The 17,899-nt window shown below is 40.1% G+C and overlaps 1 protein-coding gene across 3 annotated transcripts in view; it reads left to right on the top strand.

Annotated features, from left to right (window-relative positions):
- Positions 1-17,899, top strand: part of CSMD3 (CUB and Sushi multiple domains 3) — a 1,313,655-nt gene that overhangs the window by 1,257,018 nt on the left and 38,738 nt on the right. For all 3 annotated transcript variants that reach the window (XM_025197227.1, XM_006018073.3, XM_006018072.3), the window contains 4 exons: positions 2,975-3,154; positions 6,824-6,997; positions 11,121-11,294; positions 11,470-11,543. In XM_025197227.1, the coding sequence (XP_025053012.1) occupies positions 2,975-3,154; positions 6,824-6,997; positions 11,121-11,294; positions 11,470-11,543 (602 nt within the window). The remainder of the gene's footprint in view (positions 1-2,974; positions 3,155-6,823; positions 6,998-11,120; positions 11,295-11,469; positions 11,544-17,899) is intronic.

Raw genomic sequence — 17,899 nt, 5'->3', positions numbered from 1 at the left:
TGCAAATTTGTTAGCAAACATATATTCTATATATACAAAAAGCATGTCAAAACATTGTATAACAGTATGAATGACTTCTTACATTTTTATTTTTAAGCTTATTAAACAATACATTTTTGGTGTTCCTCAGATGAATGCATTTGCTGCTGCTAAAAATATTTTAAAAATGTTTCAACATAGGATTTATAATTCTATAATACCTGCATAAAAACACATTCCAATCTCAACTATCCAAGATGATGTCTCAGTCTCTGTTGTGTGACAATAATGTAAAAAGTGTGTTAATTGGACTCTTCTGGACTTGAAAAGAATGGCACCATCACAATTCTTTTCCACATACTTCAGAAACTGTCAGCAAACAGTCTGTTTGGGCAGCTCCAAGGATAATAGCATTTCAGCCATTAGGTTAACTACTAACTGGTTATCCATGTTTTTTAAACCAATCAAGCAAAAGAAAGATCCTCAGAAACTTATATCTGTATTTCTAACTTGTAACTAAAGTGATAAAATATTGGCTGAACTTTTAAAAGAACTACTCCATGGATTTTTACAGGCTCCACAGAAACCTGACTTATCCCCATAAGCCCAATTAAGTCACACAAAACCCTTGCCTCACCCCAATCTGCCATGTATTTTTTTAATTGATATAATATCCCAGTTTGTAGTAGTAAGCTAAATCCTGAAGTACAGAATATACTTTATACTTTAAGTATCGCTGTAGTTAAATAATGCTAAAAATATATACTTTCTTTACAGAAATTTTAATTTTTGTTTGTATAAATTTCATACAGACTTTATCCTGTAGTATTAGATAGAGTTCAATAATAAAGCATAGCAGAGGCTGAGAAAAATTGAGATGTAAGCAAGGCAGAAAAGAGATTCAGTCCCCCCTCCCTCCTCTTCCCACCCCCCTGCTCTGGTGAGGTATTAAATAAAGACAGTAAATTGGAGAAAAGGAAGTTACAGAAGCTGCAAAAGTGAAGGATCTTTCTGTATAGTGGCTGAACAGATTTTCAAATAGGGCATTAGCTGTGGGAGTGGGACAAATGGTAGGGTGATGGCAGAAAGCAGGGGTGATAGAAGAAATAGAAAAGGTCAGTGAGAGATGGGAGAAACGCTTAGCTGCCTTTTGCAAACAAGCAGAACAAATTTGAATAGAAGTAAATGGGCAGTCTCTAGAGCTGTTTGAGTATTGTGGCAGTGAATTTGCACTTCTTTCTAAGAGAGGGCAGCTCCATAGCAGTGCAGTTTATGGCTGACTGTAGGAGTTAAAGGCCTGGATACTCTAATAGAGTCCAGTTCATACAGAATTACCAGGGTAGTGTTTGTGATGTTCTTGATAACAACAAACCCCTGGAAAATGAAATATTGGAACTGAAAAAGGAGGTAGAAGATGTGGAGTTATGTTTGAAGATATGTTTTTGTTTTGGGACATTTGCTAAATAAAGTTCTAGTATGATATGAACTGGATCTTTAAAAAAACATATGGAATGCATTATGAAAAAAAGATATTGCCCTCCTCGAAGCGGGCTAGATTAGCCCTCAATGAACTTCATGTTGCCACACCTACGCCAGGTACAGATGTTACACTTATACTGGTATAAGTGAATGGAAACCATCCTATGCCTGTAACAGAACAGAAGGTTGGCGAACAAAACGGGTCTATACCCATAATAGAAGAGACGTTCAGTACACACAGACTAGTTTAAAAATTGTGGAACTGGGCTAAGATTTCCCCCGCTGCCATCTACACCAAAGGGCAAATGTGTCTTCTGTTCACTACTGATCTAGACTATGCTGGTTACAGAAAACCACATAACTTAGATTGATTCCACCTTGGGCTTTTTGAATGTCTGTACCTATCCCTAACGACTGTTACTAATCTGAACTAACTTGCTTAAAGCTAGCTCAGGCAGTTTGCATTTACTAATGTAGGCATACACACAGAGCCTTCTTTGACTATAGTTGCCTTTGAAAATTTGATCTGAACATGTTATTTAGACTCTATTCACTGAGGATCTAGTGAAAAAGCTGAGCAGAGGGGTTGATATGTTCACAGTAAATTGAATTGCCAAACAGATAGGGTGTTTTCTTTTGTAGAAACTGGAACCTTTTTCAAGGTGTATCTTCATTCCTAGAAGTCATGATTCTCAGTCTTTGTCAGTAATGAACACATGGGATTTCTTCTATTCTGTTGAACTATGCCAGAAGAAGATAAATCAGAGTGCCAGTGATGAAATGAAAATCTCACCTATTTTTCCTTCTCAAGTTCTATGACCTATTTTCATGATGCAATGATGTATTCTCATAATGCAATGATCTCTTTCTAGTACTGAGTGGCACAAAGCAACTTGACAACCATCCTTCCTCAAAATGATGATAACACTTTAAGAGACCAGATACTGATTTCATTGTAAACTGTAGTTCATGTTGTGTACCTACCTTTGTATCTGCATGCATATACTCTCTTCTGTGCATATATTATCTACATATTAAGTAGATGAGTACTTTCAAATTAGAGGGGGACCTAGATATATCAATTAAAAAATGTTGCAGGTTCTCCACTGTGTATATTCAAGTGCTAAATGCAAAAATAAACAGCACAGATTGACATCTACCACTTTAAGATTTATCTCTTTGGTGTACTTTTCTGGGCATTAAAGGCCAAGTGCAGCATATGGCTAATTTCTTTGCTAATTTTGTTTCCATTTTCTACTATTAAAATTTTACTTGATTAAAATAGTACAGTCCATTAGTTCTATTTTTGAACAGGTGTGTTGATTTTTCTCTAAAATGTAGGTGCTGTATGTATTCACATGTTTTATGTGGCAGATAAGTTAGATAACATATATATTTATTTTCTATGGCTGTATTATTTTTTGTAATAAATCATTAATTTTATGACTTGTTTTTTTAGCTTACAAATACACAGCCAAATTAATGTTTTAACATCTGTTCAATTCCCTACTTTCAGTAATTAGCTGTGGAGATCCAGGTATACCACCCAATGGAATGAGATATGGCGATGATTATGTTGTTGGACAAAATGTTACTTATATGTGCCAGCCTGGCTATATAATGGAATCAAACAGCTCTATCATTCGCACTTGTACCAGTAATGGCACATGGAGTGGAACAGTCCCAACTTGTAAAGGTAAAGTATTCATTTGGTTGTCAACCCTACTTCTTTTGTGATATTCATTTCTATTGTTTACTGTTAAAGTTATAATTCCTCATTATACGTCAAGACCCAGTATGTCTGGGCACATTGTGATAAGTTATTTTGTTTCTAAGTCTATTTGATTTCTTGGCTTTAAAAACTTTCCGTACCATCTGCATCTTTTATAGTTATTTATAAATTTAAACACTTAGCTGTATAGAGGGTTTACTGGGGCTCTGAGGAACGAGTTCACTTTCTGCTACCAACTGAAAAGTTATTTAAGCTGATTTTTCTTGCTTTAGCTTGATTTCATCCTCTCTGCATAAGGCTAAATTATACCATAGATAACATAGGATCTTTTATTCACAAAGACCATGATAGTGACCCTTGGAATGCATCTCACAGACTGAACTTCCCAGGGAGAGAGAATCCAGGACTGTTCCCATCCTTCCCACACATCCTTTCCCTGGTCCCTCCTTTGTTCCAGGTGCATAAATTGAACCCCATTCTATAGTAACATTATGCTCAATACTTTCTTTAAGCAACAACATATGAAAAAAATCAGCAAATGGTCAAGTACACATTTGTTCACCAAATTGTGCTGCTTTCTTGTTCTGGCAGAAGAAGCGAAAAAAAAAAAAAAAGTACATGAAAAGGAGCTACAACTTGGTTCTCCTGTTCATCATATAAGTGTCCTTGTCATTAGGCTACTGGCTGAGAGTTGGCAGATACATGTGGAGGGGGATTCTGTTTTGCCATAGAACACTCCAGAAACAAATAGGGTTGCTGTGAGATTCAGATTCAAGGCTTAAAGGGGAGCATTACACAGGTTGGTTTGACCCTTAGAGAAATGACTGTGTGTTCCCAGTGCTGTTGCCCATGCAGAGGGAATGTAGAAACTCTTCCTTCATAACTTACCATCTAAGCAACACTAAATGAGAACAGGGGAGGCATTCTCTAATATAACTCTAGAAATACCCTGCCAAGGCCTTGGGTGAAGAATTGAGCTTTCAGCTCTGGACCAGATATTGGGACTTCTTTGGGTCTGGAGCACTATCAATGTTTCTGTCTGTTTAATTGTGATAAACACCTATGGAATTATGCAAGAATAACGTTTGGAATCACTGATGCTCTCAGAAATTCCCTCTTTTATTCTTTCCAAATTTCTGTGCAATGAAAAAAGTAATATGCACTAGTAAATGAATGCAACCATTTGTTTTGAATGTGTAATCAAAAGGAATGCATAATGTATAATGATATATTTGGAAATATATAATAGCTAGTTTTTACTGTCAGGAGGATTTTGGCTCCTTTGGTACCATTTAGCTAAAATAATTGGAAAATGAACTGCCTAGAAAATAGATACATTTTTGTCTGAGTGCTATTGAAATACTAGATATAAATGTTTCCCTTGCTTTGTCTCTGCAATGGAAAGACATGTGTATTCATTCTCAAATAGTGTGAATTATTCAGACATAGCACTTTTCTGCCAAACTGTCCTAAATGCACACTTTGTATTTGTAACACAAATTTAAATTGAAAAGACCTAACAGAGCCCATTAGAGGTATACATTATTAATTATTCAATTTCTGCTACTGTTGTTGACAACCTATAACAGGGTAGTGTTTACTTTTATCCCCCTGCCCCCCCCCGCCCCTTCCCCATTCTGGAGCTTTTGACATTTATTTTCTTCCCCTAGCTCTTTTTACATGATATCAACAACCAACAGGTCTATTACTTCACAGCTCGAAAGTTGAAATGCAAACTCTCTTTTACAAAGGCTAGTTATAAAGCTATTTGATTTGGCAGACAGACCATGTCTAGGGGATAAGGGTGAGAGTGTCAGTGATTATTGTGTAACCCTTGCAACTGTATGAAGAAAAGATGGAAGAGCTCTACAAGGGTGAAAGGATTGAAAGGGGGAAATGCCACACCCATTTTATTTATTTATTTTTATATCCCAATGAGAAAGGGAATCTGAGGTCACCTTCAAATCCTTGGTTTTGTTCTTGAAAATAAATTATTATATTCATAGTAATTTCATCCAGAGTTACCAAATGAAACCTCAGAGCCTCTCGGTAAAATACAGAAGAGCAAAAATGCCATTATATATCCCGGTGGAGGCTGATTCACGGAAAGGCCAGGTGGCTTCTACCGGTCACACTCAAGAACCTAGTGCTCCTGACCTGTGATCCCTCTAATTTGTTTTTTTCTTGCATGCAGAATGACAGGCTGACTCAGCGTAAGTTTGAAGCTTATGAGCACAGTCCCTACCTCTCCTCCATTCACATGTTGTCTTTTAGCTCTCCTCTCATTAGTTTTCATTCATTGCCTTCAACTCTCATTTCCTCCCAGTCTCCACTAAATTCCATCCAGTTCTTCCCACTTAATCCTTCCCTTTCTCTTCCCTTCATGTACATTCAGTGGCAATCTCCTCATTCACTTTTCCTTTTTTATTTCTTCTCTTTTTCTCAGTCATTCACCTTATGTCTCATCCCTTTCAGTGTCCTGCCCCCATTATTTCCCCTTTCCCTTTTTCAGCCTAATCTCACGTTTTTTTTTTTCATCCTCCCATTCAGACTTCAAAGTTAATTGTTGCCACCGCCACAGCATGCTCACCCAAATCAGATAGCAATGTTCCATCTAGCACCACCTCTTTGTTGCTATTTCTGCTACTTAGTTAGGCACCATCAGACCGATAGGCCTATCTTCTTCATTCCTCAGGTCTTAAATGAGGTGCCTTCAAAATCTCCAGTCCCTCCACCCCAATGCTTGAGAAGAAAGAGCTAACCTAGCATCTTTCCCTGTCAGGTTGAGCAGCATCAGCAGCCTCAGGAGAGGAAAACCTGAATCGTCCTACTTTCAAAGTGAAAATATGTAACTCCTAGTAATTGTTTAGTAACAATTTTGCAGAGGATTATATTCTGCTGGGAGCTTGGTTCAGTTTGAGTTTCCAGATCATAATACACTACAATCTGTTATCCTGTGAAGAGAAACCTTTGTGTGGAGTCCTTGTATTAACAGTGAGACTCTACAAAGGCATTCATATGAAAAGTCCCCATTGTAGGATTAGGACCTAAGTGAAAAGGATGAAAATATTATAAATAGCAATTATCAAAGGTAAAAGTACATACTGAGGCAGGGGTTGCTCATTGTGGTATCTGCTAAGAAAGGGTGTAGCTATACACACAGCTTTGAGGACCTTGCTCCTAAATCTAATTCCTGTGCTTTAACAACCAGACCATCCCTAAATTGGTATCAGGAACAAAATATTGCAGCCAGGTACAATAGAAACTATACTTCGGGAGGCATACAAGGCAAAAAAAGGAATTGTGTAGCAAGAACTCTTAGGAATTTGCTGAAGAATATATATTATAAAGACTGTACTGTGATCACCTATGTTATCTTCCCAGCGGGCATGATGCAACATTCAGTTTGCATGCTTGATTATGATAACAAGCAGCTAATGTGCGGCCAAAAAATATAGGTAACCGGAAGTGTTAACTTCAGGTGACGTTGCAAGAATACAGCCAGGATGATAACAAGTCACCACTGTATTGCCCTCCAAAAAGGTTAAATTAGCACATATGGTTCTTCTAGTTACTATGTACTCCAGGGATATTTACAGCAGCTGTGGCTAATTATTTTGAATATTATTGCAGCTGTTACCTGCCCAACTCCTCCCCAGATCTCTAATGGCAGATTGGAAGGAACAAACTTTGACTGGGGATTTAGTATTAGCTATGTGTGCTCTCCCGGCTATGAACTGTCTTTTCCTGCTGTTTTGACCTGTGTTGGAAATGGAACTTGGAGTGGTGAGGTACCTCAATGCTTACGTAAGTATTTCCTTAATACTTATACTTTATCCTACTATTATTTCCCTTAGCACTCTCATCTTTTTTCCAAGCTGTTGTTCTGGTAATTTTGAACTTCCTGTAGCAAAAGTGTGAATAATATGTTTTTTCTACATTGATCCCAGATGGTTTGAATCCGTGCAGTAACCCTTTTTCAACTAGCATAGTTTCTTGGGGGAAAATGTAGTATCCTACTATTCTGAGGTAAATCCTTTCTGAGCACTTACTAAGCCTCAATCATGTACTTTAAAGTAATATTAAATTAATGTAACTTTTGTTGCAAACTAAATTAAGCTGGGAACATAAGGGTTAAGAGTGAAACTGGTCTCCTGTTCTTATGTTCAGCTAATTCTTCTATTTCAAAATGTGACAAAAGATGCTGTCAGAGGGGAGGGTTCAGTCAGGAACTCTTTTATTCATTCATTACTCAGGTAAAACTCCCACTTACATCAGTGGAAGTTGCTTGCCAGTGCAGTTGACTAGACCCTAGGGTGAATCCCTAACAACTGTTTTTTTTTTTCCTTGTGTTATATTAAGTTACCAGTTACATGCAGTAATTTTTTATTATCATAAGATTGCTGACACTGCTGGATCTTGCATTGCAGCAGATTTCATTACAATAACACATTTGTCCTTGTTCTTTATGCTTATGTTCTTTCATTGATTATTAAAAAAAGGGAAAAAAAAGAAAGAAAGTTGTTCAAAGTGAATGCAATGCTTTCAAAAGGTATTCAGTTGACTGAACTTGGGAACAGCTTTCTGTTATAAAGCATGTTATGGACATCCTGTGATCTTGACCTAGGAGCGCGTAGGTGAAAGTGAATAAATCAGTCTTATCTGCTTAGTTTGGCAACATCTATTTCTAGCCTTAATCTCTTCTGTCTTGATCCTGGAATCCTGCTGTATACACTGCATAGGGCTATGCTCTTACACTGTTTGGAAGGTCCAGTTAATGTGCAATGCAGCTGCTTAGTAATTAAGCAGTTTTTCAGACAAAGAACATGTTGCCTTCCTGTTCTCATAGATTAAATAAATTAGCAGTCAGTGCTTGACTCAAATTTATAGTTGCCAGGCTTAAATAAGAGCAATTTATGACAAGGTATTCTCAAAGAGAACTCTTTGGGCATATTTTGACATCTGGAGCATATTTTCTACTTGGTTGTGCATCTGATGGCATTTTGGGCATGAGGTTGAGTAGAGTCTGTTTGATAAGGCCTGGCTATCTGTTTTATTGTCTTTGAGATTTTAAATTCCTTGCTTTGCATTCAATTAATTGTACAGTATCTGAATCCTAAGATTATTAGTTTTCTAAATAAGAAAACGAGTATAAGAAACAGTAAATAAGACACACAAGTCCAGATTCTTTAAAAGTATTTAACATCTTTCTCCATTATATTTCAATGGGAGTTAAAACACCTAAAGAGTTTTTGAGAATCAGAGCCCTAAACAGAAGGAAGATAAAAGATGAGATGGCATTGTTTTTGTTACTTTAAACAAATATCAGACACCCACAGATATTTAAAAATGATCACATTATCTATATCACGTTTCTTCAATGACCAGTCCACTAGCAGTGTCTGAACAGAAACAGCCCCATCTTTGTTAATGATCAATTATACCAAGTCCTTTGGAAAATAAAATCACTTTCCAGTGGGAAAAGGAAGAATTCCAAACCTTCTAGTCTGCTGCCAATATGTATCCTTCCATCCCAGAGAAAAATAAGGCTGCTGTGAATTACCATCGTGTCTAGTTTCCATGGTTACTTCTATAAAAGGGAGTTAGTAGGCAGCCAACAATAGTGTGTGGCTGGAGAAAGACTTGTAAAAAAGAGAATACTAAGAGAATGAGAGAGTTTAGGTAAAAAAAAAATATTTGTGTTCCAGTAAAAACTCATCAACTATCTGGAGTGTCAGGGGTTGGGGAGATTTTTTCCCCTGACAGGTTACTCAGGGGAAAAAATAGACCTCTGTGTGCAAAATAATGCAGCAAACCAGGAATAGTCTAAAAATGTACAGAGATCTTTACAAACTATGATCCCAGTTTTGCAGACTTTTACTAATGAGCACTGTGTTTACAACAGGGAGGAGTCATACCAAGCCAAATGAACTAATTACCAGACTATCCTCAGTTGAAGGTGGATTATGTTTAGTAACAATTTTTGCAGCGGATTATATTCTGCCAGGAGCATGATTTAGTTTGAGATTCCAAATCATAATGCATTGAAATCTGTTATCCTGTGAAGAGAAACCTTTGTGTGGAGTCCTTGTATTAACAGTGAGACTCTACAAAACTATTTAATATGAAAGGTCCCCATTGTTGGATAAGGACCCAAGTGAAAAGGATGAAAATGTTATAAATGGCAATTATCAAAAGTAAAAGTAAATATATATGTTTTTAAAAGAGAAACATTTCATAAAAATCTCAAATCCATAGATGATTTGATTATTGTTTCTATAGGCATGATTTGTGTATTCTTATCATTGATATTAAAATTAAATGCGCTACTTGTCAAGAAAGGAGAATGAACACCGTCACCGTTAATGAATGCAGAATCCCAAGCTTCTGTCAGAAAAAATCCAGTTTTGTGGCACAAGGAACATAGCTGATCAGACCACTGGCTCACGAGAACACAGAATCAAACATCTGATAGCAACCAGTATTTTATACTGAAGAGACAAGGCAGAAATCTTGGAACACATATAGCCAGTTATTCAATACTATGCCATGGGTGGAAAAAAAAGGCTTTGCATGAGATAAATTTTAAAGCCCTGGTTTTAAACACAACATAAAATTGACTTTCACGTTGCTGATGTTACTTTGTGTCTGTGCTTCTGGGAGGCATTTTTATTGTAGTCCTGGTTAGCCACACTATCTTTCTGATGTTGTCACTAGATAGAATCGTAGAAATTTAGGGTTGGAAGGGACCTCAGGAGGTCATCTAGTCCAACCCCCTGTTCAAAGCAGGATTATTCCCAAATAGATCATCCCAGCCAAAGCTTTGTCTAGCCAGGTTTTGAAAACCTCCAAGGATGGAGCTTCCACCACCTCTTTGGGTAATTTGTTCCAGTGTTTTATAACTCTCCTAGTGAGAACATTCTTCCTAATATCTAACCTAAACTTCCTTTGCTGCAACTTGAGACCATTGCTCCTTGTTCTGTCATCTACCACCACTGAGAACAGTCTAGTACCATCCTCTTTCAAACCCCCTCCCTTCAGGTAGTTGAAGGCTGCTATTAATTCCTCTCAGGCTTCTCTTCTCTAAAAAAATAGGCCTAGTTCCCTCAATCTTTCTTCAAAAGTCATGACCCCAGCCCCCTCACCATTTTTGTCACCCTCCGCTGGACTCTCTCCAATATTTCCATATCCTTTCTGTAGTGGGGGGCCCAAAATTGAACTCAGTACTCCAGATGTGGCCTTACCAGTGTTGACTAGAGGGGAATAATTACTTCCCTTGACCTACTGGCAACACACCTACCAATGCAGCCCATTATGCCATTAGCCTTCTTGGCAACAACAAGGGCACACTGCTGGTTCATATTCAGCTTATTGTCCACTGTAACCTCCAGGTCCTTTTCTGCAGAGCTGTTGCCCAGTCAGTCAGCCCCCAGCCTGTACTGGTGCATGGGATTTTCCATCCTAAATGCAATAAGATTGTTCTGTCCTAAGTATAAAGGTGCAGATAAGCACATTTTTGTTAAGTTAGAGGAAGTAAGAATCTGTCATTCTGAAAAATCCTTTACTCCTCCAAAAGCACAGAAGACCTGATAAGTGACCAAAGTTAGCCTTCAGGTTATGAAGTTATGATGCCTTGCTGTATGGGTGGAGGTCGAGAGATCAAGCAAAGGGCTGATGTGCTCTGCAATTTCTGTCTGCAGAATGCCTTGTGCCTTGATGTTGTAGAGTACTGGGAAACATATAGCTGTGCATGTATAGGAGTGACATATGGAAGGGATGCAATCCTCTCTTATATATGTAGACTGTATATAAGAAAAGTATATACATTTTTTAAATAATTGGTTAAGCTCAGATTCTTTAATTCATACCTTATTTTAATACCTTATACTAAATGGTGAATGCTTTCTATACTTCATGTCTTTTTTCATAGCAAAATTTTGTGGTGACCCTGGTATTCCTGCTCAAGGGAAAAGAGAAGGCAAGAGCTTCATCTACCAGTCAGAAGTCTCTTTCAGCTGCCATATTCCTTTCATTTTGGTTGGATCCAGTACCAGGATATGCCAAGCAGATGGGAGTTGGAGTGGTTCATCACCTCGATGTATAGGTAAAAGGAGATCTATATTACTGTGATTGCTTTCCTTTACTCTCCTGCTATTAAAGCTAACTGTTTAAATATTATTAAATTACTTTTACTTTTATGATATTTTTATACTACCTATGAAATCTAGCTTTTTACTAGAAAGATGCAATATATTATATTGTTCTTTATGTTGTTTTAGAACCTACCCGCACAGCTTGTGAAAATCCAGGAGTGCCACGACATGGATCACAAAACAATACATTTGGCTATCAAGTAGGTTGTCTTTTGTACTACACTGTCATTCAGAAATCCTCAGTTTGTGGTCCAGGAAACAATGGTGTTGTTTGAAGTGCTGGCTGATTCTGTGGAGCTGGCTATTGTTTCTTCCAACTGCTGAAATTGAATTTAGACTCCATTAAAAACACATTAAATATATTTTTTCTAATTTTCCATGAAAGCTATTGCTGTTGTTGTCACATGAAAGTTCCCAAATGAAAGGGAAGATGTTCCACATACTCTGCAATTGGAAAGAAAGAGACCTTTGTAGCAGTCCTTGCATTTTGTGGGGTGGTGAATGCTCATTGATTTTATTGTGCATTTCCTGGCCAAAGGCTGAGTAAGGACTTGACCCTAGTTCTCTAAGAATAGGGTAAAATAGTTTCAGTCAAACTGGATTTTCCTCTCACTTACACCAATTTACATCATGTATAGTTTCACTGAAAGCAGAAAAGTTACACTGGTGTGAACAAATGCAAGTAAACAGAGAATCAGGTTGATCACTCCTATAGTAACATAACGTGCAGATAATTAATACATGTGTGCTAGAGTATACAAGCCCACACTAGCCATGATGAGGTTACAGTCACCTGCCAACCCTGCCCTGCTATGTGTGTGCCAGGTCTGGAAGGAGAGAGCTTATCTCACTTGGGGCTGAGTGAGAAGAAGAGCAGGCTGGCAGGGTCCAAGTAGGGTGGCCATCATAGAGGACATTCCGGTTTTCTGCTACTCTGTCCTCTGTCCTCTACTGATACGAAACTGGGCACCTTTATCTCCTCTATTTTTTGTCTTCAAGAGACAAATAGAGGACATAAAGGCATCCAGTTTCATATCAGTAGAGGACAACTGGACTGTCCTCTAGGATGGCCACGCAAGGTCCAAGTCAGATGAAGTCTGGTTGAGGCTGGAACCTAAAAGAACACTGCAGTCTTCCCAATCTTTTTTTGTTTGTTTGGGGTTTTTTTTAGCAGTTTAGGCCTGACACAGGTGGATTAAAAAACAGCAGAAGTGAATGAAAGACTTTTCATTGATTTCAGTGGGCTATAGATGGGCTACAGTGGGCCATGTGTCACACTTGGGGGAAGGAAACAGAGACTGGACAAAAGCCCTAAGGCAAGCTGCTAAGGTCTGTGGTCTAGCTGAAGAAGAGCAGGAGGGCTGGGCCCAGTAGGGCTGAAGGATCTTTTGGATTGTGTTTCTGCTGGACTTTTACCTGGGGCTCTGCTGCTGTGGAAGGCCTTTACCTCTTTCAAGGACTTGGTTGTGTCTGAGCCAGAACCACAAAAGGAGAGGCTTGAAGACTCTGGGTCAAAGTGACACTCAGCTCCTGGAGTGCTCTTCACTGTCAGAGAGGAGTGCATAGGGAAAGCACTATTCCACAACCAGCTTTTGAATACAATAAAATTCTGCATCAGCCAAAAACTGTGTATTATACTGCATGATAATTCAGTAATTGCAATTGTGATCTTCTCTAACTTGCTTAGTCTTTCTTCTCATTGGTTTGATTATAATAAATAGCTTTAACAAGCTGCCATAGTCTCTCTAGTTTTGAGTATGTTCTTTGCCCACCCCCTCCCCCCATTGCAAATCATTAACAGCCAGTACACACCTCTGCAAATAACAGACTGAATGGCAACTGATAAATAATTTCTAAAACAAGTGTACCTATTGGCAGGATTTGCAGCCTTGATCCCCGCAGTTCCAAGATTAGTGCCTTATAGATTAATGGGGTAATTCTGGAAACACAGTCCAGCAGCCATTCTTTTGTATACTGTCTGAATCTATATTCTTCTTTACTTAATCAGCAGCATATCCTCAAGATCCCTTGTAAAGGCTTTGTTAGTATTTAGAAACGAAATGTGTAAACATCAATTCTTGTCAGTCTTGGTATGATTGCATTGTAGTATAGGGCAGTATACATCACTCTCACAGCTGAATCAGCAGCAATGAGTAATGCTGTCTTCCCCTGTCAAAAGTATGGCATTTCCTCCCTCTGCTTGGTGGGAAGAAGTAGCGGCTACCCCCTCCATCTTTTCTGTACAAGGCAAGAAGCCATGGGTTGCGGACCAGGGATAGTGGGGCTGAATACAGACCTTTATAAGTGTAATTTGCTGACTATTCATGCCTAGAGTGAAAGGAATTGATGTTTACACACCTAGTTCCTAAATGATGAAGGGATGAGGACAACCTGCACTGTACGAGTTATTGGCAGCAGCCCCAGAGAAGTTAAGCTAATAAATGTGCAACTCAATTAAACCACATACCTTGCCATGTAGTCTTTTTTTTTTTCCTGTGCAACTGGGATAATACTCTTGTAGCTCTTCTCCCTCAGCCTATAAGAGAAAGGTAAAGAACAAATCTAAAACTAAAACATAGCAAGCCAGGTTTTAGAAGAAGGAAAATAAAAATCACCCAGGTTCAGCAACCTCTCTCAATATTGGTTAGTAGACTTGCAGTTATGAGGTAAATAATTGAGAGCCTATGTCATCTAACATCCTTCATAGCCTTCTGACTCTTTTAATTAGTTGTGGCAAATGACAGGTTTTATTATGATATTTCTATTAACTGTGTGCACACTGTTATACTCTTGTGTGATTCAATTTACTTCCTTAGCCTACGCACAGAGAAGGATAGATTGAGTGCCTGACTTGGCTACCTGCAGATGGATCTGTAGTATTAGCAGTCTTGAATGGCTTTTTTGGCATACTGATGCAAGGAACAAGGGTTCCTTAGAGTGATATCTTTTATTGCATCAACTGCATAGCTTGAGTTACATAAGCTTTTGAATGCAAGGCATTGTTCATCAGTACAGATATCAGGCCTTCAACAATTACAAATATTTCAGAGTGGGGTATCATGTTTTGGGATAGGTTGATCACATTGCTGTTCTGACTGTTAGTGTCTTGATGCCCTTCTGCATTGCTGGTGGGTCTGAAAGAAGCTTGGAAGCTCCTGGCCTTCTTCCAGTCTTCAGGCACTTCACCAGAGCTGAGAGAAGTAAAGGAGCTTTTTAGCTGGAAAGCAAACAGCTGAATATTTTTTGGGGTGCTCAGACTTGTGTGGGCTGAACTGGGAACAGAGGAATTGCTTAACCCCTTTGGAGGGGACAGGGAAACTGGCTGGGTCATCTTTCTCCCAATAAATGCCTTTACTGATTAAACTCTTTGCTGTGCTGCTTAGAAATGAGTCGCACTGGAGAAGGCGAAGTCCTTCTCTCGGGAGCAGAACTGGATTCTCACTTCTTGTGTCAGGGCCAGAGAACCAGAGACAGTAAGAGATGGAAAGACCAGGGTCTCTGCCTTCTTGCTCTCTAGAGGAGAAGCCTGGACTATCTTCAAGGGATTCTCTGAGACCACACAAGGCCTCAAGTGTCCCAGGCAAGTACCCCTAGAAAGACACTCTGTGACACTAATACAATATCTTCACTATGTTTTCATATGCAGTGAGATGCCACTGGTAAAGCTGAGCATAGTTAATCAGAAAACTTCTATTCAGGTCTCACAAACCTGTTCAGATCCTGAGCTGACAATAAATTTCCAATGTAGAACACCCAAGCCCTCCATTTTGGACACTCCGTTTGTTGGGTGTACGCATTTACAACCTGTATGTAGCATGGCCACTTTATAATACTGATCCAGAAACATTGACTCCATAGTTCCGATTTCTTCCTGGGTTTCCACTTAGTACAATGAGTCTTCTATTGTCACCAGAACTCTGAGCTTTTCAGCTGGTTTCATAGCAGATTTTCTGAACCCTCTTTTCAGATTTTTTTTAGGGAATCATCCAGTTCTGTCTGCCCTACCTTGATCCAGAGAAATGTTGCCAAAACTAGATTTCTAATAAGACAACAGTTATGCACATCTTTCCTCAGGATTCCAGAGATGGTATTTTTGCATATATAAATTTCATAGACATTAGGGCTGGAAGGGACCTCAAAAGATCATTAAGTCCAGCCCCCTGCCCCAGGGGCAGGAAGTCAGCAGGGGTCATAGGATTCCAGCAAGATAAGCGTCCAAATTTCTCTTTAAGGCATTCAAAGTAGGTGCTTGAACCACCTCTGGTGGCAGGCTATTCCAGACCTTGGGGGCTCAGACAGTAAAGAAGTTCTTCCTTAGGTCCAGCCTGAAATGGTCTTGCAGCAGTTTATGACCATTCGACCCTGTCATCCCTTGGGGCGCTCTGATAAACAGATATTCACCCAGATCCTGGTGAGTTCCCCTTTTAAACTTATAGGCAGCTATCAGATTACCCCTGAGCCTTCACTTTCCCAGCCTAAAGAGCCCCATAGCTCTCAGCCTGTCATCGTAGGGTCTACTTCCCTGACCTCTAATCATGCGCATGGCTCTTCTCTGGACTCTCTCAAGCTTCTCCACATCCTTTTTGAATTGTGGAGCCCAAAACTGGATGCAGCACTCCAGCTGCGGCCTCACCAAGGCCGAGTACAATGGGAGAGTGATGTCCTGGGATTTGCTTGAGAAGCATCTATGGATGCAAGCCATCGTTTTGCTCACTTTACTAGCCACAGCATTGCACCGAAGGCTCATGTTCATCTTGTGGTCAATCATGACCCCCAAGTCCCTTTCGTCCGTAGTGCTAGCCAGCGTAGCACTGCCGAGCCTATAACGATGCTGCAGGTTTTTCTTCCCAAGGTGGAGAACCTTGCATTTTTTGGTGTTAAACACCATCAGGTTCTTGTCCACCCATTTTCTGAGCCTGTCAAGGTCAGCCTGGATCGCCCTCCTGTCCTCAGGTGTGGATGCTTCCCCCAAAGTTTGGTGTCATCAGCGAACTTGAACAGCACACTTCTGATGCCAAAGTCCACATCATTAATGAAGACGTTGAATAATATAGGTCCAAGGACAGAGCCTTGAGGGATCCCACTGGTCACAGGGTACCATGACGATTGACTTCCATCAACTACCACCCACTCAGTCTGACCACGGAGCCAAATCCCCAGCCAGCAGATCATGGTGGACCTGAGGCTGCAGTTGGCCAGTTTTGCCAAGAGGTTATCATGGGATACCAGATCGAAGGCTTTTTTAAAGTCAAGATATATGACATCAATGTCATCTCCCTTGTCCAGGTGATCAGTCACCTGGTTGTTAAGGAAATGAGATTGGTCAAGCAAGACCTACCCACAACAAACCTGTGCTGGCTATCCCTCAGGATGCTGCCCTTGGCCAGTCTGTTAATAATAGTCTCTTTGATAATCTTTTCTAAGACCTTCCCTGGGATAGAGGTCAGGCTGATGGGCCTGTAGTTTGCCGGATCCACTTTCCTCCCTTTCTTGAAGATAGACGCCACATTGGCCTTCTTCCAATCTTCAGGCACTTCACCAGAGTGCCAGGAGGTCTCAAAGATCTGTGCCAGGGGCTGAACCATGATGCTCCTTGAGTACCCTGAGGTGTAGACTGTCAGGGCTGGTTTACTTGAAGGTGTCCAGCCTCAAGGTGTTCCTTCATGAGGTCAGCATTGATAGAGGGTAAGGAATCTCCCTTACCTGGGCCTTCCTGTCCTGTAATGGGCAGGGGCGTCCCATGGGATTGGTGAAAGACCGACGCAAAGTACCCATTTAGCAAGTTGGCTTGTTCCTGGGTGTCAGCTGTCCCATCTGGTTTAGCAGGGGTCCAATGTTGCCCTTGCTTTTCCTTCTGCTCTCCACATATCTGAAAAAGGACAATAGTCCTTGATACTTGTAGCCAGTTGGAGTTCCGTCACAGCCTTGGCTTTCCTGGTTTGCTCCCTGCAGGTCCAGACCAGTGCAGAATATTCCTCCTTGGAAGTGGATCCCATCCTCCATCCTTTCTAGGTCTTTCTTTTTAGATGCAGGAGGTCCACTAGTTCCCTGGAGAGCCAAGGGGGCTGATGTGCCCTTTTGCTGCCTTTCCTCTGAGATGGAATAGAATTAGCTTGTGCATTGAGGATTGTTCCCTTGAGGAGCAACCACTCTTCCTGAACTCGCCTCCCCTTTAGGTCATGGTCTCTTAGGGCCTCACTGACAAGCCTTCTGAGCTTGTCAAGGTCAGCATTCCTGAAGTTGAGGACTTCTATATTGCTGACTGACTTGTCAGCTATACAGCGGATGATGAAGGAGATCAGCTCATGGTCGCTGTCACCCAGCTTCCCTTTGATTGTTAGGTCACTAATTAAGTTGTCCCCAGTTGCCAGTATCAGATCGAACAGCGCTTCACCTCTCGTTGGCCCATAGACTTCTTGCATCAGATAGATCTGATCCATGCACATGAGGAAGATTTACGACCATTTGGATTTGGCTGAGCACACTTCCCACGAGATGTCTGGGTAGTTGAAGTCTCCCATGACAACAATGCACCAGGAGCATGCAGCCTCGGCCA

The sequence above is a fragment of the Alligator sinensis genome, unplaced genomic scaffold (genome assembly GCF_000455745.1).
Source record: "Alligator sinensis unplaced genomic scaffold, ASM45574v1 scaffold112_1, whole genome shotgun sequence".
In the NCBI taxonomy this organism is placed as follows: Eukaryota; Metazoa; Chordata; order Crocodylia; family Alligatoridae; genus Alligator; species Alligator sinensis.
The sequence above is the reverse complement of the archived record's forward strand: the minus strand, read 5'-3'. Positions and strand labels throughout refer to the sequence as shown.